General features: G+C 43.2%; 1 protein-coding gene across 3 annotated transcripts in view; it reads right to left on the reverse strand.

Annotated features, from left to right (window-relative positions):
• Positions 1–3,848: 3,848 nt before the first annotated feature.
• Positions 3,849–26,061, reverse strand: part of KIAA1671 (KIAA1671 ortholog) — a 471,755-nt gene continuing 449,542 nt past the window's right edge. For all 3 annotated transcript variants that reach the window (XM_029619185.1, XM_029619186.1, XM_029619184.1), the window contains exons 9-12: positions 18,532–18,644; positions 16,817–16,956; positions 12,293–12,380; positions 3,849–6,145 (exon numbers count right to left, since the gene is read on the reverse strand). In XM_029619185.1, coding sequence (XP_029475045.1) covers positions 12,302–12,380; positions 16,817–16,956; positions 18,532–18,644 — 332 coding nt within the window. In that variant the 3' untranslated portion in view covers positions 3,849–6,145; positions 12,293–12,301. The remainder of the gene's footprint in view (positions 6,146–12,292; positions 12,381–16,816; positions 16,957–18,531; positions 18,645–26,061) is intronic.

Genomic DNA, 26,061 nt, shown 5'->3' on the forward strand with positions numbered 1-26,061 from the left:
AAATAGATGACATTCACAGGGACCTAGAAGGCCAGGTGACAGGCAAAGGCCATGCTGTGTTGGTAGTTTTTTAAATTATTGCAGGGCCTTGTGGTTAGACATGGGAGGATAAGGGTGCTGGGTATGAACTAAATAGGCACTTCTCACATGCCCATCTACCCAAGAGGATGCAGTACAATGAAGGAAGACCAACATCTTGGTCTTGGGTAAGGAATAGTGTCCCATAGGGGATCAAACTCTTTGGCTGGCAGCTGGGATATATCTTTGGCAATATGGACAGGAATTGGGTAGACTGGATGGGCCAGTCAAAGAAACAATACTTTCCATTTTTCACAATAAGTTGGTCTTTTTCTGTCTTCATGTATTATGTTTTTACCGTATATAACACAGAGGAGCCTTTGTTGCTATAAGTGGAGAGCACAGAAAGCACGGCCTAGCAGCCCGTGTTTAAATATTAATTTCAGTCAATGAGGCCACCAAAACTGGAAATTCTAGTGGTGTAACAGGCAGCAATATGGCTGTTTTTTTTCTGATAGATTAAGGGGCCGATGTAATAAGGTGCGCTGAAGCTGGTGTGGGTTTCCCCACGCAAAACCTTATACAGAAATGTAATAAGGGTTTTGTGCGCGGGGAAAAAGCACGTGCAAATGTGCTTAATGACCTGCATTTTTTTTCTGTGTGAATGCATGCTAATGGCATGCAAAGGAGGCGATTACCTAATCATAGGCAATGCAGGGAGCCACGCTAATGTTAGTGCAGGTTTTTTACTGCCATGGTCAGGGCACGGGTTACGTGACACCACCGACTCGGGGGCCATTCTATTCCGTTGCTTGCATTGCTGTGGTGGGGTTGTGTGTCCGTGCAGCTCTGGTGTTGTTTCTATGATGGAGATTTCTGATTGTGTCCAGCTGTTCCTGATGCTGTGGTATATCCTGCGGCTTCACCAAAGGATGAAAGCAGCAGGTTTGGTAGGTGTCAGACTGGTAACCACCTAGGTGCCTGTCTTGGCATCCGAGAGGCCTGAAAAGCACCTAGCTGAGTGTCTAGCAGGGCATCCGAGCGTCCAGCTTAGCTAGGCGCTGTCCTGGGCGCCCGATTGGTGATTACTTAGGCGCCTTTCTGGGCACCCAATCCTCCTATTTCTCGCCCAGCTCAGTGCCTATGTGGGCACCTAAGTGGCCAGAGGAGCAACTATCTCAGTGCCCCCCCCCCCCCCCAAGCATCCAGATTGGTGAGTAGCTTAGGTGCCTTTCTGGGTGCCCGAGTGTCCAGATTGGTGCCCAGCTGAGCACCTATCTTGCTGTCATGCCAGTGTGAATTATCACCCATGAAAATATTTGCCATTTTTTCTGCAGCACAGTTATTTGAAATATTAAAAATACATTCCAGGGTCATACTTTCACTGAATAAGGAGACCCGTTCGCTCGCTCGCTTGCTTTTATGTGTGAATTATCAGCACGGTTTTTAAGCGTGGATGCGGCAAATTACATGTGTGTGTGGATTTGTGCATGCAAATCATTTGCATAATTTATTTATTTATAACAGCCTGTGGAAGCAGCAGCTTTAGCAGAGCGCGACTGTTTTGCCATGGTTATTACTTTGGACACTAAGTTCTGTATGATCCAGAAGCCTTGGTGAAACACATAAGTGCTCATGTAGTTGGGTTTGTCTGGCAGGGAATGCAGGGGACCTAGGAGGCTCCTTAGGAAGGGTAGCTCTGTAGATCAAGCTGTGATGATAGAATCAAACTAGTTGTTGTGTCGATGTGGCAGGCTACGTTCTGTAATAAGTCCTACCTGAAATGTGGGTGTTCATGGCATCAGATCTGTCTGGCAGAGGGACCTATGAGGCTAGATGATGGGGCAACAATCACACTAATATTGGTGGCCATTTAGATTATGACAGAACGTTGTAGTTAGGCCTGGGAAAGATAGGTGCTTGAGGGAGTTAAGCAGGGATCTTATATGCTCTTCTACCCAAAGCTGCTGAAGGAGAAAGCTAAATCTCCTGCATAAGAAATCTTACAGGTGGTCACACACGGTGGCTGGCATCTGACTTGCATCCATAGCCTTGTAGGCAGGAAAAAAAGAGACAGACAGACTGGATTGGTTTTTTTCTGCCATCATTTACTCGGATACTATAATAATAGATTCCCTAACATCCATTTCCATGAGATTTTAGAAAACTGTGTCTATGAAAACAATCTTGTTTCAATGATCCAGCACAACATATACACTACAGAGTGTAGATGCCAATAACGCTTTTTCTTAGATGCTTTCAGTTAATACATCAGTGTTTCACAAGCTTTCACAGATCACCACCAAAAACTGTATCCACGCACTGTCACAGGCAGGTACAAGCACTGCCTGCCTGGACAGTTAAACAAAGTAAGCGCAGGTATTTGTAATAAAACAATACATAAACAAGTGTTGAAATCACTTTTAAGACAAACAAAACCTTGATTACAAATTTTTTTACATTGTTCTTTTACCTCAATCTGTAAAAAATATATATCTATATATATCTGCATAATGATAAAAGTTGATAATTTTATTCAAATGGATAGAATTAATTAGACCAGAGAAAAGGCTACATTTCTAGACTTGAACAGAAATTAAACAGGAAAAAACCCCAATTCTCTCCCATTCAAACAAATATTAAATTTCTTTTAAAATCAGATACAATAGAACTTAAACATTTCTTATGAGTAGTCCGGCTGTTAAACATGTCAGTGCATTGTCCAAAACAGAACTCAAGTGAGGCACGCTGGAAAACTAAATATTTTTCTAACAGCTGATCTCAATTCCCTTTTAGTTTAATAGGAATATAAACACCATTATAACCCAACATAAGGAAATTCCTACAACTTTGTTAATTTACAATAGTAAAATTTAGAGCCAAGAAAGTAGGGATGCAAGTTTACGTAAATTTTTACTGTAATCAAAAAAACTAAAATGTAATACTATTACCAGTTTAACTGGCAAAATGTTAAAATTCTATAATATTCCAAGAATTTATCACAGAGGGGATTTTAAAAAATATATTTCATTGTAAATTTTGTTTACATTTTGCTTTAGTGTCTCTATCCTACTCCTTTTCTATAGATGTATACCTTGGATCTGGAAACCAATCCATATACTAGAAAAATCAATAACCAGTTGTGACCTGGAATTCTTAAGCTAGATTTTAAAGGTGTTCATATCTTGTAAATCCTGGCTCCTGTACATATGGACATTCTTGTCAGGATTTTTTGGATTACCTACTGTGTCTAGAAGGGAGGATGGATGAGAACTTTTAGCAAGTAGCAAGAGGTTATCTGACAGCAGTGTTACATGGATGAAATTATGAGGAATCTGGGCACATTTAAGTTTGATGCTAAAGGTCTAGATTCAGAAACAAAAAAAATCTATTTACTGATGTCGAGAGTGAGCTATAAACAATTTGTTGCTTGGCATATATGACAGCATGATTTTGAAGGAGCAGACTCAGAAACATAGAATATAAAGTTCAGAATCTGAATATTTGTTCTGGGTGTGTGTATAAAATATATGCTAAGTTTGGGAGGAAACAGAGAAGTCCCCTCATATCTATAGCAGCATGGCAGGAGGATTCAGTGACTGGCACCTTGCTTTAAGATGCACTGTCTGTGCAAAGCACGGCAGCTCTAGTACTGTGTACAGAAACTTGTTTTTCAAGTGGAACAATACTGATCCAAAAGTCATAGTTTTGACCTCCATTTTTAAGACAGGAGGATAAAGTTTTGTTTCTGAAAGTCAAGCCAGGTGCAGTACTTGTTCTATAAAGCAATCAGCTCCCCAACCATACACCTCAAGGGAATTCTCATACAATTTTTTTTTTTACAATATGATCAGAATTGGCACATGATTTATGGCAGATCAACACTTGGCAAATGGTTATTTAGGAAATAATACCCTTTGGTTAACTAGTACAGCCTTAGCGCTCATGTGAATTGGGCTTTAATTCAAACTTACTAAGCAAAAGGAAACACGAAAAATATTCTGGGAGAGGTGATGGTGCAGAGTCGTTTTTGTAATGCTAACTTGGAAATTTTGTTTATATGCAGTTGGTAAAGATATAACAAACTTCTGTAGCAATGGAAATGCATTTGTGCTTACTTTGGTAGTATAGAAGACAAATAGGCAGGAAATCAAATATTTTAATTAATGCCTCTGTTCTGTTACACCTACAATATTCATTCCCTTTACATTATACATGTGCTGTCATGAAAAATGTATATTAATGTAGCAGGCCTGAATATACATGTGCCCATTTCTTGATGCTAGTGCTCCCCTTAGGTCTTATTTCTTGCTCTCATTGTATATGTATATATTCTTATATTTCTATACATTTAAAAAAAAGGTCCACAGCCATCACTTACTTATGCTGTAAGGATGAGACTGGCTTAATAAAAAGTGGTTTTAGAAACTTAAACTTTTAAAATTAAAAGCCTACTCTTTCATTCTTATTTTTAATGGGTTTTCTTTAACTGCTAACTAAATTGCAGATAAGGAAAAAAGTTTGCTCCTATAGGGGATAACTTTCAAAAGGATTCACATATAAAACTGGGTTTTACATATGTAAATGCACTTTACGCATGTAAATGGGCTTTTGAAAATTGCTATATGTGCTCAACTCCTTTGAAAATGAATTCATTTAATTGCAAACTGAACTACCAAACAATATATGAACACATTGGACTGATCAGCTGAATACACTTATAGAAGATACATTTTAGAGAAAAAGGTAGAGTTGTATTAAAAGGAAGATACATGCCTTTCATTCTAAAAAAACCCCAAAAAACAAAAACCCAACAAATTTAAGATCAAAAGGGTTCAAGGTGCAGGCAGAAACAAAAGATGCAATTACACCAAGAGCAGGCAAAATTGAGTTTTAAATGTTCTTTTAAAGAATAGTTATTGGAGGAAATCAAAATATTGTCTATTCCTCTTTACTTGACAATCCTGCTGCTTTGCTTTGTTCAGAAATGAATCATTAAAAAGAACAAAATGCAGTTAGGCCAATTTCTGGGAACAAGTGCATATGTGGACTTCAAAACTTCTTATTGTGCCCCAACCACCATCTGGAGTCTATCATGGAAATGTATAGTTCAAGTACATAAGAATACTTGTGATATGAGTGTGCTTTTTAGATTATCCCCTAAAATAAAACATACAGAGCAAATGATTAATATGTACAAGGAAAACAAACAGGGTGGAAACCTGGCATGGCTGCAGAATGCCATTTACCGAAAACAAAATAGCATTCACACAACTGTGAGGAAAACAGTACATTCTTCCTTTATCTTCCTAGCATACTTATAAAATGAAAATATGTACATCTATTTTTAAAATAATTTCCTAAAATTATTGCTTTTATCCCCTAGCAGAAAAACAAAGCTGACATTCTATTAAAGCAATTACAACATTATTTGCACAAACGACTTCACTTAAAGAATGGAAAAAATAATCAGTGATTTGTTCAAATCTGCATCTGCTGATCTTGAAGAGGAATCTCTTAAGTACTATCCAATCAAAAATAAATCTTTACAAAAATCAGTCAAGTTTTTTCTTATCTTTTTGTTATGGCAGTAAACATATGTTGTTCCTTACTCCCCTGAAAAAAGTTACTGTATACAGTGATCTACCATATAAGATGACAAAAGATACTTTTAACATTTTTATATGGGTTCATAGACAAATACAAAATCCAGTCTTTAAATTTAACAAACCTTCCAAAAATTAGGTTTTCAAGTTGCTGAGGTGATCTGAAATCTGTGGAAATGTAGCTTGTGTTCAAGGAAACATACAGTCAGTTTCTGAAGCCTTTCCCAGGTTACAAGTCAATGCTGATTTCGGAAGTGCTAACTGTAGCCCAGATCCCACGTCAAGTATGCGGCATGTAGAGGTTTCTAAAGTGAACATTATTGTTAAAGTACAACTTTGTATTTGAATATGAATAGGAAGCAGCTTTTTTTTTTTTTTTTAATTTCTGCAAAAAGTGGGAAGGCACCATGCACATCTCAATCGAGGCAGGAAGCAAGCAGCAGCAGAGCTTTCAGTTTAAGTTCCAGGTAAGTTAAGGCTTGGGTTGAACTCTTGTCTCTCTTCATCTTTAAAATATACAGCTGGAATGGAAACAGACTCTGTTAATTAAGCCTGCCAATAATCAGAGTAACAGGCACATCACCCTAAAGTAGAAGAGTTGCGTCGGGCTTCCATCCTGTCCTCTTTCAATCTAGTAAATCTTATTTGAAATGTAACTTTCCCATAAATCAAACACCACTAACCTGTCAATAAACTAACTGATTTTTTCTTTTTTTTTTAGCATCATTGAAAGAAAACAACTTGACCGAGTTGGGAACTAAGGTCTACAAGTAGACTATAATAATTATCAATGTATTGTATACCCTGATGATGACTTTCTACAATAAAAATTGTAGTCTTGCTGCACTGTGGTGACTGGCATAATTGTCATCAAAATTTCATAAACTGTAACCCACAATTTGGTTAGCAGCTTATGTGAAAGCAGAGTTGCTTACCTGTAACAGGTGTTCTCCTAGGCCAGCAGAATTTTAGTCCTCACATGTCTGTGACATCATCTGATGGAGCCCGGAATGGAAAACTTTTGTCAAAGTTTCTAGAAGCTTTGACCAGCACACTGAGCATGCCCAGCCTGCCTCTATCCGTGCATCCGCGCGAAGTCCCCCTTCAGTCTCGTAACAAAGCAAGCAGACGAGCAAAAAAATAAAACAAACCAAACCAAAGGTGAACCCAACATCGTGGGGAGTCGGGCGGGATTAAAACATCCTGCTGCCCTAGGAGAACACCTGTTACAGGAAAGCAACTGCGCTTTCTCTTAGGACAAGCAGCATGGTAGTTCTCACATGTGGGCGAGTACAGAGCTCCAGATGGCCCCATTCATCCGGAGAGACCAACAGCGGCCGAACAAGGCCAACAGGCATAATACAACTGCGGCGCTGTGGGAAAAACAGGGGCAGTCTGGTCCCACAAGAAGCACGAGCAGAGAGAGTTGGGTTCAGGTCTGGCACAGGCTGCACAGGATGGACTGACCGAAGGCACTGTCCTGATGGCTATCCCTGTCAAGGCAGTAATGAGCTGCAAACATGTGGAGAGAACTCCAGGTTGCAGCCCGGCAAATTTCTGTGACGGGGAATGCATGCAAATGAGCCACTGATGCCGCCATTGCCTGCACAGAGTGAGCCTTTACTCTGCCAGCTAGCTGAAGGCCTGCCTGAGCGTGGCAGAAGGCAGTGCAGTCTGCTAGCCAGTTAGACAAGGTCTGTTTTCCCACTGAATTACACGGCCAGCACCACTAAGCATTTGGTGAAGACGCGGTGGGGGCATTCCCCACCACAAAGCGGAGGTACCTCCGGTGGTTAGGGACAATTGCAACATGTGCGTATGCCTCCTTGAGGGCGAGGGAGCAAAGCGAGTCTCCTCTTCAGAGGAGCAGGATCAGCTTGCCCAGAGAGATCATCTTGAATTTTTCTCTTACAAGAAACCTGATCAATGCCCTGAGGTCAAGAATGGGGCACAAGCCACCATTCCTTTTCAAGATAAGGAAATACTTCGAGTAGAAACATTGGCCCTGTTGATGGCGAGGGACCGGTTCCACTGTGCCCGCTGCGAGGAGGGAGGAGAGTTCTGTTTGAAGAAAAGCCAAATGGGCGGATGCACCCCATGATGGACATGGGGGTGAGGTCTCTGGGAGCTGGCTGAAGTGTAGATGGTACCTCTGGCAGATAGGACCCAGTGGTCCGATGTTATCTCCTCCCAGCGACAGATAAAGCTGAGGAGCCTGCCCCTGACTGGGGGATCAGATGCCAGAGGAACTGCCAGCTGATATACGCTCCCTCGCCACCAGTCAAAAGCCCATGGCCAAGGCCTACTGGGGTGCCAGTTGGGTGCTAGGGACCCACTGCTGGTGGGGATGACCCCTGGAATTGGCGGCTCAGGGTGCGCAAGTCCGAGTGGCCAGAGAGTAATACGACCTCTGCAGATAAAAGGGTTTATGAAAATCGTGCCTGGAGGATTTCCTGGCTGAGGATGGCCCTTCTGAGACACTAGCGGATAGCTGCTGGAGGTATCATGATGGTCCTTCAGCTGCGCCATCGCATCCTGGACCTTATCCCCAAACATATTCTCACCGTACAGGGGTGGTTGGCGAGCCTATCTTGGACCTCCGGTCGAAGATCCAAGGCCCAGAGCCAAGCCATTCTTCTCGCGCCAATGCCTATGCTGCAGTCCCAAAATCATTGTATGTGGACTTCACCTCGTGTTTTCCTGCTTCCAGATCCAGTGAGGCAATGGCTTCCTGCTGCTGCTGCTGCTGGGGAAGGCCCTCTGCAAAATCCTGGACTCGCTTCCAGAGACTGCGGTTGTACTGAGTCATATAGAGTTGGCAGGCTGCAATGGGGGCAACCAGCATGGCGACCTGGAAAATATTTCTCCCTAGGCGTCTAATTCCCTATACTTGCATCCTGGAAGGGCGGAGGCATGGGTAAGGAACGCCGGGCCTTTTTTAAGGTGGACTCCACGACCACGAAGGGGGCCCCAATGAGGGCCAGAAAAACAGCCCGATGCCCTTTGGGTGTCATCTGGTCACGCGAGGCCCCAAGGCAGAGGATGCAAACCTCATGCGGATCCGTGATGGACATGGTCAGCGGGTACTGGAGGCACCTATGAAAACTGTTCAATGCCATGAAAAATATATGACGTGCAGTTGATGACTAATGGACACCGCAGGATTGGGAGTTGAGAATCGAGCGCAAGTTGGAGAAAAATCGGACGAAAAAGTCTTACAGTACCGAGGAGGCACCGACCGTGAAGGGGGACCTAATGAGGGCCAGAAAAACAGTTCGAAATCTAGTGAAAATTCGAAGAAAGTTGGAGCTCTCTAGATCATGAGGCAACTGCACCGTGGAAAAGAAGAGACTGAAGGGGGACCTCACGTGGATGCGCAGATAGTAGCAGGCTGGGCATGCTCAGTCCACTAGTCAAAGCTTCTAGAAACTTTGACAAAGTTTTCCTGTGGGGCTATGGGGCGATAGTGTGAGGTGTGGCAATGCGACCAGCTGGCCACTATCGCCCCCTGCCCCTTTATTTTTCGTGCCTCATCATTCTGCTACACATAAATAAATGAATAAATAAATAAATAAATATGGCAGAATGATGAACCTAGGGGTTTGCCAGCTAAATTCTAGCCAGTTATCTTATTAACTGGCTAATTGCCCAAATATATATTTAGCCAGCTACCTTCTGTGTTAGCCAGCTAAATGCTTTTGTATATGGACCACCAGAGGCGTACCTAAAGTATTTAGCACTTGGGGCGGATACCTCTTTGGCACCTCCCCAGTTTTTAAATTTCCTAAACATTGATAAAATATTTCAAAACAGCTGACATCAAATAACACCCAATAATTAAAACTAATAAGGATTTTAAAAATCTCCCACTCTCCATATCTGTCATCCTAAACACACACACATATAAATGCTTGGTGAGGGACAGAGGGAGAATGTGCGTGTGTGAAAGACACACACACACACACTTTCTCTGTACCTCTCTCACATACACATGCTTTCTCTGTACCTCACACACACACTTCCTCTCTCTCAAACACACAGACATGCTTCTGCCATCTCTCTCTCACACGCACACATGCAGACAAAAACTGAACTGGAAACCACAAGCCAGATTCTGTATGCAGTGCAACAATGGAAAAGCAGAAAATCACTATTCCTCAAAACAATACAATCAAGAAATGCAAATCAGAATAGTAAAAAATATACATCTCAAAACAGCTGATGAATAGAGTATTATTCAATAATTTGAAGCTCCTGTACAAATTTTTTAAAACTTCCTAAACATTGATAAAATATTTAAAAACAGCAGACATCAAATAACACCCAGCAATTAAAACTAATTAGGATTTTAAAAATCCTACACTCTCCATACTTGTCACCCTGAGATTGACGTGAACTGGGAGTACACACACAGAAACAAAATATGATCCCTCTGTCTCTCACACACATACACGCTTGGTGAGAGACAGAGGGGGAGAGAGAGAGAGAGAGTGTGTGTGTGTATGTGTAAAAGAGACAGGCTCACATTTCCTCCATCCCTCTCTCTCACAAATACACTATCCCTCTCCCTCACACAGGACTCCTGCCTAACCCACAAACAAACACACACTTCCTTCTCTCTCACCCCCACAGACACCCTCTCACTCTTCTATATAATTACCGTCTCATACACACATATACACACACCCCCAAACACCCTCCTATACCCAACCACACACCCTCATACACACATACATCCCCCCCCCCAGACACACACCCTCATACAGTAGCACTTACTCTCACAGGAAGGTCCAAAAAAGCAAACTGGAAACCGATGCAAAACAGCAGTTAAGACCAAAACAAGAGGATCAGTGAACACCAGGAGTTCTTTTATTTTGCACAAAACATCATAAAAAGCCTGACTGAGGCCGAGTTTCGCTCTTTGAGCTGCTTCAGGGGCTATTATGTGTAATGCCGGTGGTTTGTCTCCATGCAGCAGTTCAGCCTCTTTTAGAAATGTGTAAACAATTGCCTTCAGGGCAGACAGTGATGAATACACCTCCACTCGAATGCCAGCACAATGCCATTTTTCCAGCTGTAAAATTTATGGCTCTGACTGTCTTAAGGCTGGTAACTAGTTGGCTGAGTTCCTGTCTGAAGTGGAACTTGCCGCTGAAGTGTTTGTGCCGGCATTCGAGTGGAGGTGTATTCATCACTGTCTGCCCTGAAGGCAATTGTTTACACATTTCTAAAAGAGGCTGAACTGCTGCATGGAGACAAACCACCGGCATTACACATAATAGCCCCTGAAGCAGCTCAAAGAGCGAAACTTGGCCTGAGTCGGACTTTTTATGATGTTTTGTGCAAAATAAAAGAACTCCTGGTGTTCACTGATCCTCTTACTCTCACAGGGCCAGTCTCTCCCTTCTTCAGCCGCCAGCGGCACTGTAGGGCCTCTTTCTGCTGGCTCTGGGAGCACCGGCGGCAACGTTGGGTCTGTTCTTTGACCGCCGGCTCCTGGAGCTCTGTTGCCAACGCTGGGTCTGTTCTTCTACCGCCAGCTCCCGGAGCGCCAGCGCCAATGCTAGGCCTGTTCTTTGCCGCCACGCCAGCAGCACTGCTGGTCTTTGCCACTGCAGCTCTTTGCTTTTGCTGGCGGGGTTTTCCCTGCCATGTCACTGTTCCACACCTCTGCAGGACATTCCTGCCGGTGGCAATGGCACCCTTCCCAATGTTTCCACCCGGGGCAGACCACCCTCTTCCCCCCCCCCCCTTACACGCCTCTGTGGATCACATACTTTCTTGCATTATTTGCACATACTGAAACACATGCATGTACTTTTGAAGCAGAACTATATGATATTTTATAAACTGTGCAGCTTCTGCCACAAGGTTTATAAAATCCTATTATTAATCTCTGCATGTCGACATAGGTGTGTAAATGCTGTACTGCACATAGCTTTGAAAATTAGGCTCAAATGAGTAAATGTCCAAAAGGGTCATGTGGAGAAAATCAGCATCTTTGCATATAAGTAGCCCGTATTCATGTACATGCTATTTTATAAACAGTGAAAGTACGGACATATTTTTAATTTTGGGCACACATTTACTAGTGCAAAAAAGGGGTTGTTTAAGGCCATGCTGCAGTGGGGTCAATAGGTATGTGTGGAAGATATTCACGTATAAATTATTTAACTTATTTATGCAATTTTACACATGCTAATGGAATGGTGCAAGTGAAATCACTTGTCTGGAATTTTTGGGTGGGAGGACTGGGTGAAGTGGTGGGGGCTCAGGATGAAGTGAACTGGAATTGGATTGGGTGAACTGGAGGAGGTGTCTGTGAACTGGTAATTTCAAGTACATGTGCAAGTATTTTCAGACAGTATATGTGCGTATGTTATACAATACCTGCTTTTACGCATACATTTTTTTTAGTACCTAAAATATATACGTGCATGTTTATAAAATAGGTAGGAAAGTAAGTGCTTTTATTACACTGGGAACATACACATGTAGTTTTGGAGCATAAGTATGTGGTATTTTATAAACTGCACAGCTCCCGCTCCGCAGTTTATAAAATACTAAGATAAAGCTCCACACATCCACTTATGTGCTTGCATGCAGTAGCATGAATATCTTTTAAAGTTATGTTCCCTATAAAATATAAAACATAGATTCAGGCATACCTCTAGCTTTTATACTTGATTCTCATATTGGCTCTGTCTCTTCTTTGATTTCAGCTCTTTTAGCCACTGAGGGGATGTTTCTTCTGGTCTAGAACAGGACAAACACTAAGTTTCAGGGCAGAAAACTACATAATTTACAATCAATCACTTTGCTGCCAATGTAATTTGATGTGCCTTCTTTTGACACATTTTTAACATTAAAATAGAAGTCTGAAGAATGGAATTCTTGGCTCTTGAAGGTCCCCTTGTAAAGGCCTCTTGTGCGTTATATATTGCCTTCTGATTGTTATATTTTCTCTGCTCCAGAACAGTTAAGTTTTTTAAATAGAAGGCAACTTGCTTCCTTAGCTATGTCCCCAACAGTTTAAGTACTGACTGTCTTTGTATAAGGTCAGGTTAAACATGTTCTGGCTTTTTCTTTTTTCTTTTTAAATTTTTAATTTTTCCTGTTATTTCTCCTCTATTTTCATTCCCCCCTCTAAAATTTGGGAGAAGATTTCCTATGTGATTATTTGTGCATTTTGACTGTCTCCTAAATATTTCTGTACAAACTGCCCGATTTTAAAAGCCCTACACGTGCGTACGCTGGGAAATGCGCACAAGGTGGGCGTTTTCAAAGACCCACGCCCACGCGCGTATCTCCTGGTACGTGCTGAACAACGGTTTGAGCAAAAAGGGGCGGACCGGGGGCGAGCTGTGACAGCACCATTAGGTGCTGTCCTGCTGAAACATGCACCGGGATTGGACCTAAATGCACAACCTGCTGCTGCACGGCAGAGCGAGTAAGTTGAGAAACAAAAAAATGTAGGTTAGTTAGGGGTGTTTTAGGGGTTGGGGTTAATAGGGGAAAAGGCTGGCAGGGCAGGTAGGGGGTTTATTGGAGCTCAGGCACCTCTCCTGGGCGTGCGATTCTCTATTCAAATTAGGCCAGGCGCTAGGGCAATAGCGCATCCCTAGCACCTCCTTATTAGTGGAAGCGGCGGCTTGTCAGCGGGTCTGACAACTGACAATTTTACCGGTGTCGGTTGTTGAACCCGCTGACAGCCACGGGTTCGGGAAACAGACGCCAGCAAAATTGAGCGTCCGTTTCGAACCCGCCGACTGGGGGGCAGATTATTTTTTGGGGGTTTTTTTATTTTTGGTGCCTCCGACTTAATATCGCTATTTGCCCCACATTTTACTTTCAGTATTCTGGGGTAATAACTAATAGGCTCATCAATAAGCATTTGCATGTGATGAGCGCTATTAGTTTCGGGAGAGGGGGGGTGGTTGACCATGCGTTTTCCACGCGGTATTACAGCGTGTCTAAAACGTGCAAGCCAAGCGGGAGCTGAGCACACCGTTCTGTATCAGCCTGTCAGTTTGTACCTGAAGCAATGGAGGTTGACGTGACTTGCCCAAGGTCACAAGGCCTGGCAGCTTATTTTGTTAAGAAATGAAACACTTCAATATACATCCACAGACATCAATGCAATTTTATTTTTTTTATGATGGTGCATGTCTGTGATATATTTTCACTTTGCTACAATAATAGAGTTTTGGTCATGAGGCATCCCTCAAATATTATGAATTTTCAAAGCAGTTGCATGCGCAAAAATGGCATACATTTCACTGTAACAATTTTCAAAAGCCCATTTGTGTGTGTAAAACCTTTTGAAAATCCAAGCTCTATGAAGTGAATTTTCAAAGGCGTTATGTGCATAAAAGTAATTTTCAAAAACCCAGTTTTACACATATAAAACCTTTTGAAAATGATCTCCTTTGTTTCCATTCAGTTTAAGTTCTATTACCCATGATGTCACTGTTAAAATGTAATTTAAATTCTTAAAAATGAAAAACTCTGCTGGTATAGTTACAGTTGAGTTGGTAAGAATTTCCCTTTAACATTTAGAAAATCAAAATTAGTTACCAAGGCAACATTTCTAGTTCATGCAGGTTTTTTTTCAAGTATTTAAAGATCATGTTAAATGATGCGATTTAAAAGCACCAAGCACTCTTTCTTGCAAAGGAAACAGATGCTTTACATCCTGCTAACTCAAGTCATTCATTCTCTAGCATGTGCACTGTACCCAAGCTAGTTAGCAAGGTTGACAAGCTATCAAAGACGAGCTGCAGTTTGGGTTGACAGAGCAGGTGGAAGGCAAGGAAGGTGAGAAACTAAAATTGCAATCACCATCTTCTGATGGCATTATAATTCCCATCAGTAAGGAAGTGATGAGAATTATGTTAAATTAATTGGGTGGATGGGCGGACCAGATGGGTCATGCGGTCTTTTTCTGCTGTCATGTTTCTGTGTTCCTGAGGGGCAGCATATTCAGGAGATGCCTGACAGCAAATAATTCAGCAACACTGCAGCTTCAAATTGCTCCTCAGAGTGTAAAACTAACTTCTGCAACAACGGAGAGGCACATACTACAGCGCTTTACAGAGAAGCCTGTCAAAACTGCCATTGGCACAAATACTTCTTACCTCTACGGACTAGGGAGCTAAGAAATTTCTCCTGTTGGCAAATAATTGATGTAGGATGTAGTTGTAATCTTACTTCTCTTTCTAGGTGCACTGATGAAAGCTAAACAATGCAGTATGGGGTAGATTTTCAAAGGGATACGCGCATAACCCCCGAAAGCCTACCCCTGCCTCCCCCTGCACGCGCCGAGCCTATCTTGCATAGGCTTGGCAGCGTGCGCAAGCCCTGGGACGCGCGTAAGTCCCGGGGCTTGAAAAAATGGGTGCTCCGGGGGCGGGGCCATGGGCGGGACCGAGGCCTCCGGAACAGCCACCGGGCCGGGGGATGGAGAGCAGGCAAGTGTAACTTCTTCTTCAAAGGTCAAAGGGGGGGGGGGGGTTAGTTAGGGCTGGGGGGTGGGATAGAGAGGGGAAGGTGCGGGGGGACGGAGGGAACAGAGGAAGGCTGCTTGGCTCGGTGCACACAAGTTGCACAATTGTGCACTCCCTTGCGTGCACCGACCCTGGATTTTATAACATGCGCGCGGCTGCGTGCGCATGTTATAAAATCAAGCGTAGATTTGTTCGTGCCGGGTTGCGCGAACAAATCTACACCCGCGCGCATGTTATAAAATCTGGCCCTATGTGAATAGTTGTAGATTATCAATATCTGAAAACTAGTAAAACTAGTAGCTACATGGGCTGTTGAGTCATGCAAGCTGTGATGTTACATACTTAAGGTTGGATGCACTAAAGGAAAAATGATTTAGTACATCTAGCTCTTAATCTGATTAACAGGAAATAAAACCGAGCTTAAACTTAAATTGCTCATTAAGAGGCTGATGTAATAAAGCGCGCTGACTTTAGCGTGGAATCTAACCCGCATTTATATGCACAACATTAACTCTGGTATTTTACAGGCTTTTTGTGCAGGAAAAACCCTGCTAAAATTCAGGTTAAAACCCATGCTAGAATTAGTATGCAGAAATGCAAATTTGCAGGGTAATAATCTTATTAGCTATTACCTTGCAATGCAGGGAGGTGCCACTGCTTTTCACACCTTTTCTTTACTATGAGAAACTGGGTCAGAGCAGGAGTTAAGCTTCCTTCCGTACTCCTCTGCCATTGCAGCATTTACTCAAAGGAGAAACAGATACAGTACTTGTGTCCTGCAGTCACCCAACATTTTTCTCTGAAAGACAACTGCATTACAAATTCCTCTGTTTGAATTGAGCTACCATTATAAAAAACCCTCTGTGCCAGAGTGCAATGGATACATTCTAGGAAGTCTTCTACAGCTGCAGGAGGAGAAAGTTCCTTTTGCAGATGTTGCTTTTATACAGATATGAGGAAGGTTTTTTTAAGCCAGCAGCAGGGATAGGAGATCGGAGACTGTAGCAGTGGAGAAAAAGCAGCAGCAGCTGCCACTGGCCTCAGAATGCAGGCAGGGAAGGGGCTGGGGTTCAATTAGCAGTTGATGGAGAGACCTGAAGAGATCAGGAGGCAGTGAGTGCAGCCCAGGATCTGCCAGCACTTTTTTCTCTCCCCCCTTACCCCCATGGCCACGCGAGATGGGGTTAGAGAGGAGGAGAGCCCCCACCAGCATCCCATGCAACCCTTTGGGCTGTAGCATGAGGTCAGCGATGGGCTTCCTACACCACTAGGGATAAGAGGGGACCCTTTTCTGAAGGGTTTTCAGCAGCACTGTGCAGTTGCTGTTCACTGGCATGATGGCCCAATCAGTTTAAAAAAAAAAAAAGTAAGAAAAATTCCTTTTCTAAAAACTCGTGGGGCATTTGCATGCCATTGGCTTATTATATATTGAAGGGGTTTTTTTTTTTTTGTTTTACCTCATGAGCATAAAGTAAATCCCATATTAAAATTTTAGTCCGATTTTAGCACACATTTCATTATATTGCCCCCTAGACACATATTTCATTCTAGAATGACTGTAGAAGTGATACATACTGAACAGGATTTACATTAGGGCACTCACACCACTACCATGGCAAACTGTACTCTTGCAGAGCTGAGGACACATACATTTAAGGACCAGTATAGACTAGTCTAACATCTCACCTGTCCTCCTCTGATGGAGAAGGTAGTGGTCTATCACCAAGAACCCCTTGCTGGAGAGGAGACTTTGGAGATTTAAACAGCTTGGCTGCACCTGATCCATCAGAGGGGCTCTCAGCCTCTTGTCTTTTTCGAAGTTGTGCCTATAATGTGAAAAAGGAATAAAAGACAATACTAATTTCCATGACTACAGCTCTTGGATTTTACAACAGTGCTTCATAAACATTGTTAGGTACAGTGGTCCCTTGACTTACGAACTCAATTGGTTCCAGAGGGCTGGTTGTAACCCAAGTTGGTTGTAAGTCAAGACTATTTTTTCCATAGGAAATAATGGAAATACCCATAATGTGTTCCAAACCTCCCAAAAGCACCCCTTACCTAACCATTTCTATAATAAAAAATGGTTGTATAAGGTCATTAATTACCAGAAACACCAATACTTCCCTAGTGTACTCACCAAAAGTTTATAAAATGTGCCTAGCCTACCAGAAACAACAATTTTACCTCCTCCACCAGTTCCTTTACGATATCTGCATATGGGCTCTCTACCTGGGTAACATCAAGCTAAGTTGAGAGAACATTGCACAAATCTAATTTTTGGTTGAGTTTCTTCACTCTGAAGGTCATCAGATCTTCACAAGAGAGCACTGTTCTGTTTGTACGCCACACTCTGAATGTCAAAGTGGCCCCTAACCCCTACACTAATACCTAAACCTCACCTCGAGTTACTAGGTGGGCCTCCCATACACATATAAATACCTATCTAGCATGAGGGCATTTTGGTTAGGCTCTCTTTCCCTTCCCCCCCCCCCCCCCCCAATATATTATGGTTGTAAGTTTGGTCGTAACTCAAAATTTGTTTGTAACCCGAAACCTTGAATGTTGGTCGTAACCCAAGTTGGTCATAAACCGAGCCGTTCGCAACCAAGGGCCCACTGTATTTAAAAGCACAACATGTACAATTGATGGCTTATCTTAATGACAACACTGGTCAATTATTACTTGTTAATTTTCAGAGTTCACAAAAGAATACCAGTTGAGACTAAGGGCCATCAAGCTAGATATGGTATAGGCATTTCTAATATTTTCAGAGGGGAAGCTAAAAAGTTTTATGTTGATCCAATTAAACATATCACAAACTGCAAGAAGTTAATATTTATCAAATAACTATCAAACTGCTTTGTTTTTGGTTTGCAGTTGCTACAGGAAGCTAATATACAGGAAGCTAATTTAAGTTATTATTTCTTCTTAGTTTCTGTTCTATCGTCTTCCTTTAGTTATTTTATCTAGTTATTAGTCTCTGTTATCCCACCCCCACTCCCTGCTTCATGTAATTTTCTATCTGCTGTTTTGGATGTAAACCGATATGATGTTCCCGCTAATATCGGTATAGAAAAGCCTATAAATATATAAATAAAAAATATACTTCTATTTATTATCTGATTTGATTTATATTCTGCTTTTCAGCAAAACGCATTACATTCAGAGACTGTGGGTATTTTTAGGAAAACGTCAGCCTACAGGAGCAAATTCCTGCAGCCAGTGGGTAAATTTTGCAGCTAAATTGAAGGTTTTTGAAAAAAAATCACATTCTACCTTGTATTTTATTCTTTTCCTTTAATTACCTCCTGTATCTATCCTGGGAATTGGCAGAATATACATACAATTGAGTCTGTCATTAATACCAAAGCATGGGAACCTGTGGAGTTTGCACTCACTTTAAGAACAGAGGGGTCCATGCCTGGAAACACAGGCAACCGCTGTGGTTGTACAGCAGATTTTTGTGGTTTTTCTTCCTCAGCAGAAACCTCTTGTGTTTCGGGTTTCTCTTCTAATATTAAAAGAAAAAAAATTAAAAGTTAGAGTTTCTTTTCCATAGGACAGATGTGTTCAAATAGAAAGCAAACATCAGCAATCATTTGTCACCTAACTGAAAAAGAAATAACTGGCATAAATTTATGTATCATATATAAGTTTTTAGTATTGTAACAGTCTACAAATGTATGCTAACTAAATCATATTTACAAAAGCTAACCTAGAGTATTTGGCACCTGGGGTGGCTACTTCTTTGGTGCTCCACCCCCCCCCCCCCCCCATATATAATTTAAAAATGTCTTAAACATCGATAACATACCGTATTTTTCGCTCCATAAGACGCACCTGACCATAAGACGCACCTAGGATTCAGAGGGGGAAAATTAAAAAAAAAAAAAAAAAAATTTGTGCTAAACCGGCTCTGCGTCTGGGCGTCTTATGGAGCAAATTAGGGGAGTGCATAGCTTTTTTTTTTTCTCCCCATTTTGTTTTCGGGTCTGGGGAGGGCCATTTCGGTCCACTCCCCAGATCAGAAAACTTTTCTTTCTCTGGGAACCCCATCCCAACCCTTTAAATTAACAACCCCCACCCTCCTGACCCCCCCAAGACCTGCCGACTTAATTTACCGCAACCCCCCCTCTCCTGACCCCCCCCAAGACCTGCCGACTTAATTTACCGCAACCCCCACCCTCCTGACCCCCCCAAGACCTGCCGACTTAATTTACCGCAACCCTCCTGACCCCCCCCAAGACCTGCCGACTTAATTTACCGCAACCCTCCTGACCCCCCCCAAGACCTGCCGACTTAATTTACCGCAACCCCCCCCAAGACCTGCCGACTTAATTTACCGCAACCCCCACCCTCCTGACCCCCCCAAGACCTGCCGACTTAATTTACCGCAACCCTCCTGACCCCCCCCAAGACCTGCCGACTTAATTTACCGCAACCCTCCTGACCCCCCCCCCCAAGACCTGCCGACTTAATTTACCGCAACCCCCCACCCTCCTGATCCCCCCAAGACCTGCCAAACGTCCCTGGTGGTCCAGCGGGGGTCCAGGAGCGGTCCGGGAACGATCTCCTGGGCGTTGGCCGTCGGCTGCCAGTAATCAAAATGGCGCCGACGGCCCATTGCCCTCACTATGTCACTGAGACCAACCTATAGCAGCGGTCGGTCCCAGTGACATAGTGAGGGCAAAGGGCCGTCGGCGCCATTTTGATTACTGGCAGCAGACGGCCCCACACCCAGGAGATCGTTCTCGGACCCCCGCTGGACCACCAGGGACGTTTGGCAGGTCTTGGGGGGGGGTGCGGTAACTTAAGTTGGCAGGTCTTGGGTGGGGGTCAGGAGGATTGCGGTAAATTAAGTCGGCAGGTCGGGGGGGTCAGGAGGGTGTGGGGTTGCGGTAAACTAAGTCGGCAGGTCTTGGGGGGGTCAGGAGGGTGGGGGTTGCGGTAAATTAAGTCTTGGGGGAGTCAGGAGGGTGGGGGGTTGTTAGATTTTTGTGTTTTTTTTTTATATTCGCTCCATAAGACGCACATACATTTTCCCCCCACTTTTGGGGGAAAAAAAGTGCGTCTTATGGAGCGAAAAATACGGTATTTCAAACAGCAGACATCAAATAACACCCAATAATTAAAACTAATAAGGAGTTTAAAAATCTCTCGCTCTCCATATCTGTCATCCTAAGATTGTTGTAGACTGGGGGCGCACACACACAATATGATCCCTCTCTCTTATATACACACACACACATGCTTGGTGAGAGACAGAGGGAGCATGTGTGTAAGAGAGACACATTTTCTCTGTACCTCTCTCTCACACACAGACATGCTTCCTCCATCATAGAAACATAGAAAATGACGGCAGAAGAAGACCAATCGACCCATCCAGTCTGCCCAGCAAGCTTCACACTTCTTTTTTCTCATACTTATCTGTTTCTCTTGGCTCTTAGTAACCTTAGGTTCTATTTCCCTTTCACCCCCACCATCTCTCTCTCTCATACACACTCCCTCTCACTCTCATGCACATGCAGACAAAAACTGAACTGGAAACCACAAGCCAGATTCTGTATGCAGTGCAACAATGGAAAAGCAGAAAATCATTATTCCTCAAAATAATACAATCAAGAAATATAAATCAATCAGAATAGTAAAACCATCCTAAAAAATATACATTTCAAAACAGCTGATGAATAGAATATTCAATAATTAGAAAGCAAGTGTTGCTTACCTGTAACAGTTGTTCTCACAGGACAGCAGGATGTTAGTCCTCACATATGGGTGACGTCAGTGGACGAGCTCTGCTACGGAAAACATTTCTGTCAAAATTTCTATAAAGCTTTGACTGACAGTGGCACACTGAGTGCACTGAGCATGCTCAGCCTGTCTCCCCTCAGTCTTGTCTTATAGCAAAAAGCGCAAGCGAAAATAAAATAATAAAACATATGTAGATCGAACTCCGCGGGGTGGCGGGTGGGTTTCGTGAGGATTAACATCCTGCTGTCCTGTGAGAACACCTGTTACAGGTAAGCAACACTTGCTTTCTCACAGGACAAGCAGGATGGTAGTCTTCACATATGGGTGACTACTGAGCTGAGGATGCCCGAGAGTGTACCAAATGCACCCAAGACTTGCAAAAGACGCAACGACGGGGGTGGAATTTGGTAAGGAGGGCATCCTGAAACCCTTAACGGGTTGGTGGAAGGATGTTGGGTAGTTAAACCGAAAAGAAGAGGAGTAGATGGACTGGCCAATCATGGAAGCATGCCGGCCAGTCTTACCTAAACAATAATGGGCTGCGAAGGTATGGAGAGAGCTCCAGGTCGCAGCTTTACAAATACGTTATAGTTACCGAGTTACCTATCTACTACAGCTTCTTCATCTCCCGAGTTCCATCACCCTTGTTTTATTGTAACTTTTGCCTCTTCCTCTACATTATGGTTAACGTTAAAACCCTATGTTCCTTGTAAACCGATATGATATGATCTGTATCATGAATATTGGTATAAAAGAGCACTAAATAAATAAAATAAATAAATAAATGTACAAGCGGCACCGGCCGAAGGTGAGTTATTGAGGCTGGTACAGCCCTAACAGAGTGTGGTTACACACGGTGTTGTAGTGTAATGCCTGCTTGCTAGTAGGAAAAAGATACAGACCGTCAATTAGGAGGAATAGGTCTGTTTGCCCACTGGAACTTGCAGCTTGGCTTTTGCCACAGGAGGAAAGAGCTAGGTGTAATTCCTATGGAGTGTAGTGCGGTCTGGATAGAATGCAAGGCGACTTTTACAGTCCAAGGAGTAGAAAACCCTCTCGCTTGGGTGACAGAGAGGTGTTGGGGAAAAGTGGGCAGAGTATATTCTGAGTAAGGTGAGATACTGCATCTACCTTAAGAAGCATATGAGGTTGAGTACGTAAAACCACTCGGTCACGGAGGAATGGAGGGTCGGGTGAGTATGTAACAAGGTGTGGAACTAACTGCCCCTGTTGGCAGAAGTGATGACTACGAGGAAAAGAATTTCCCATTGCAGACTGTTAAATGAGAGGCATGGCAAGGCTCGAACGGGGAACGCATGAGTCTTGTAAGCACTAATATATAGGCCCCATTCCATAACCAGTAAAAAGAGAGGCGGCTTAATCAGTGGATAACCCATGGTAAGCTGACTCAGAAGGGGTTGAACCGTTAATCGGGTATCCCCACTCCCAAGTGGTACGCCAATTGGAACCGAGGCGTACCCATGTGGAGGATGTCTGGGGAGCAGAATCCGAGGGAGTAAGAGAAAAGAGTGGTGTAGAAATAAAGGTGGTAAAACCCTTTTTTTTTTATGGGACATGTGGTAAATCATGCCATTTTGAATGATAAGATTTATGTTTAGAAGGTTTTTGAGACGCTACCAGTACCTGAGAACATCACTGAGTCCATGATATGAGACTGACCTGTGAGAAGGCGAATTGGTTACTGGTTTGATAGATTGAGAAGTATGGGAAAGCATACTGGTCTCGGCCAGGACGTGGGTCTGAGAACAGTGAACCCTGTCCCGGTGCAGCATAATAAGGGTGCTGGCTATGAGAGGCATTGAAAGAGACACATAAAAGAGGCCTTTGTTGCAGCAAAGGCGTTCATGGGAATGCATTGGAGACATGTGTAGGGAGTAGAATCTGTCCACCGTATGGTTTGATTCAGATGCAGAGGGCAAGTTCAGTTGACTTCAGCGCTAGAAGATTTTCCTCGCTACACACATAATCTGAGACCATCCGAGAGGATGGAAACTTATGTGGAGGTGGTCTGCTAGTGCGTTCAGTAAGTCTGTTAGATAAATGGGCCGGGGATGCATGGAGTGAGCAAGGGCCAAGAGTAGAGCTGCGCAGCTTCCTAGCAGAGCAACTAAGAGGTTGTGCGCACTTGTGTGTTGGAAATACTACATTGTCACTATGCTGTCTGTCTGTATGCACAAAGGTTTGTTGCAGAGGCAATATTGTAAGGCATAAAGGCATAACTCATGGCTCAAAGCTCCAGGAAGTTGATGTGAAACTGCATGGAGCGGAATAGACGCATATTGGGGTGAGAAGATGTTAGTGCGAACTCTGCAACTCTGAGTAAATGCGAGCAGGAGCAGGACCAGTCTAGGTTTTGGTTCTAGATCTGCAATATGGATCAGGGACTAAAGTGGTTGAACAGCTTAGGTCCACTGATAATTGAATTTCACTGAATCTTACTCATAGCAAATTTTGGACCTATGAGCAAGTGCATTGTGAAAAAATGCCGTGGCCCAACAATGAAAGAATTGAGGGACCGAGGTTATGTTGTATGCACGCAGAGACATACAGGAATTTGTCAGAATGTCTGCGTGGATGTTGGACAGGAAGTTCGTTGTGACTATGGTGTCCAGAAGTGTGCTACATGGGATTTATGGTAGTTAACAGGAATCCCAGGTAGTAGATTTATAGTGAGTCATGAAGAAGATAGAGCTCCTTGCTTGGATTGACTTATGCAGCTGTCCATGCAAGGAAAAGCGTGAATGATGTTTTACTCCGTAGAGAAACAGCAGTCACTGCTAGTGATTTAATGAAATACCCAAGTTGCCGAAGCTGGTGCAACCGGCAGAGCTTGGGATGGTAATATTGTTGACTCACCATGAAGCACATAGAAAGATTATTTTTTATTTAACATTTTTCTATACCGAACTTCATGACAAGCTTCATATCAGGCCGGTTTACATCAAACTTAGGGGTTAACTGAACATAACCATATAACAGGAAGGCCGAAGCGCAGATACAATTAACAGGGAGAGTGAACTTAGGGGCTAGAGTAGCCAGGAAGTAAAGGACAGAGACAACTGGAGAGTGAGAACATATGAATATACAGTGGCTGGGTTGGTCATTTAGTCTAGTGGGCTAAATGAAAGAAATGTTGCAATGTTAGGCTTAAGGGAAGGCTTGGATGAAAAGCCAAGTCTTGAGTTTTTTTCGGAAGGTAATCAGGCAGGGTTCCAGTCTTAGATCAGTCGGCAGGTTGTTCCAGATGATGGGGCCAGCTGTGGAGAATGCCCGTTCTTTCGTGGAGGTTAGACGAGAGGATTTAGTTGGGGGAACTTGAAGGGTTCCTTTGTGTGCCGCTCTGATGGGTCTTGCAGAAGTGTATAGTTTGAGTGGGAACTGGAGGTCTAAAGGTAGTTGGTTGTGTATGGATTTGTGGATAATGGTGAGTGCTTTGTGCAAAATTCTGTATTTAATAGGTAGCCAGTGTAGGTTTCTAAGTATAGGAGTGATATGAGTTCTCCGGTTGGTGTTGGTTAATATCCTGGCTGCTGAGTTCTAGAGCATCTGTAGTGGTCTAGTGGCAGAGATCGGGAGTCCTAAGAGGAGAGTGTTACAGTGGTCTGTTTTGGAGAATATTGTTGACTGAAGGACAGTTCTGAAGTCCTGGAGATGGAGGAGGGGTTTGAGTCTTTTCATAACTTGGAGCTTGAAGAAACAATCCTTCGTAATATTGTTGATTTTTTGAGGTTCAAATGGTTATCAATGGTGACTCCTAAATCTCTAACTTGAGTGGTCTGAGGAATAGAGGTTGTCTGATCATGGCTGGTAGAATGGTCGGTGGAGATGAGAAGGATTTCTGTTTTGGCTGCATTGAGGACCAGATTCAGGCTGGTGAGTAAGTGGTTGATGGACTTATGGCAGTTCTCCCAGAAGGAGAGCGTTTTTGGAAGGGATTCTTTAGATTAGATTAGAGGAGAGAGGCAACCTACTTACTGTGGTATGGAAGCATGGTAACGAGAGATACCATTTTACCTGTGCCGTCTGAAGAAAATTGATATTTCTGAGGTCCAGGATGGATGGAGTGTAACTACTTTCTGTTGAAAGAAAGAATAGTGAAATTAAAACTCCCCCACCCCCACCCCCCTGTGCTTTGTAGCATCCGGGGGACTGCACCCTGAACCTTGGTACAAAGTGGGGTGGCCGCTCTGATATCCGGCAAGTTGAGAGACCAGGTGGTGTCCAACTGGCGGGGCTGACGTAATCTGGATATCATGTAATCTCCCACGGTAGTGTGAGCGGTAAAAATCTTACCCACATGTCTGTGTGCTATACAAGAAAACGTTGAGACCTGTCGCCAGGTCTCGAGGTGGACTTGCAATTGAGACAGTGTTTGCTGAATCTTGTGTTTAGCAGATTAGCAAATTCATCTGGCATTCCGGTCCTTAATTAGGAACCAGAAACCAAAGTATTAATCAGTACAGAGTCCCGTTGCTAACAACGGGAGGATGTCTGATGTAATCCCAAATGATTGGTAGAGAGGTTCTCTTAGTATTGTGTCCGACATAGCTGGCAATAGCGATATGTGACACTAATATGGTTCTTGGAAGACCAGACGACCTAGAACCTTTCGAACCATATGGCCCAATTTAGAGAACAGGTCTCAATGGGACTGTCGCTGAAGCGGGATTAGAGTAGAGTACTTACCATCCGTCATGGATCGCAGAAGGACGAGCCGGAGAAGATTGATGGCTCTGTGGATTTCAGGAGTCATCGAGGGATAGCCTGAAGGACGTAAACGTCCGACTCAACTCTGTAACCTGGTATGGTAGCGCAGGTACAGAGGAGACAGGCTGAGCGTGTCTGGCGCTAACACAGTAATTTGTGGAGGTTCAGAACCCCGCACCGGTGTCGGTGGGGAACGCCTTGGGTACAGGGGAGCCATTATTTATTTATTTATTTTATTTATTTAGAGTTTTTTTTTTTTTTTTTTTTTATTATTTATTTATGCAATTTTACAATAATAATTACAAAGAACCAACTTTGTTAGATATTCGATGCAATAGTAAAAGAAATATTTTTAAGTAACAAAGAAAAACTTGAAATATTTGGAATACAGTCATATAATGCTTATACTCCTATTTCTTACTATTACTTCATAATAAGAAATTTGTGGG

This window comes from Rhinatrema bivittatum, chromosome 11, assembly GCF_901001135.1.
Source record: "Rhinatrema bivittatum chromosome 11, aRhiBiv1.1, whole genome shotgun sequence".
NCBI classification, from domain to species: Eukaryota; Metazoa; Chordata; class Amphibia; order Gymnophiona; family Rhinatrematidae; genus Rhinatrema; species Rhinatrema bivittatum.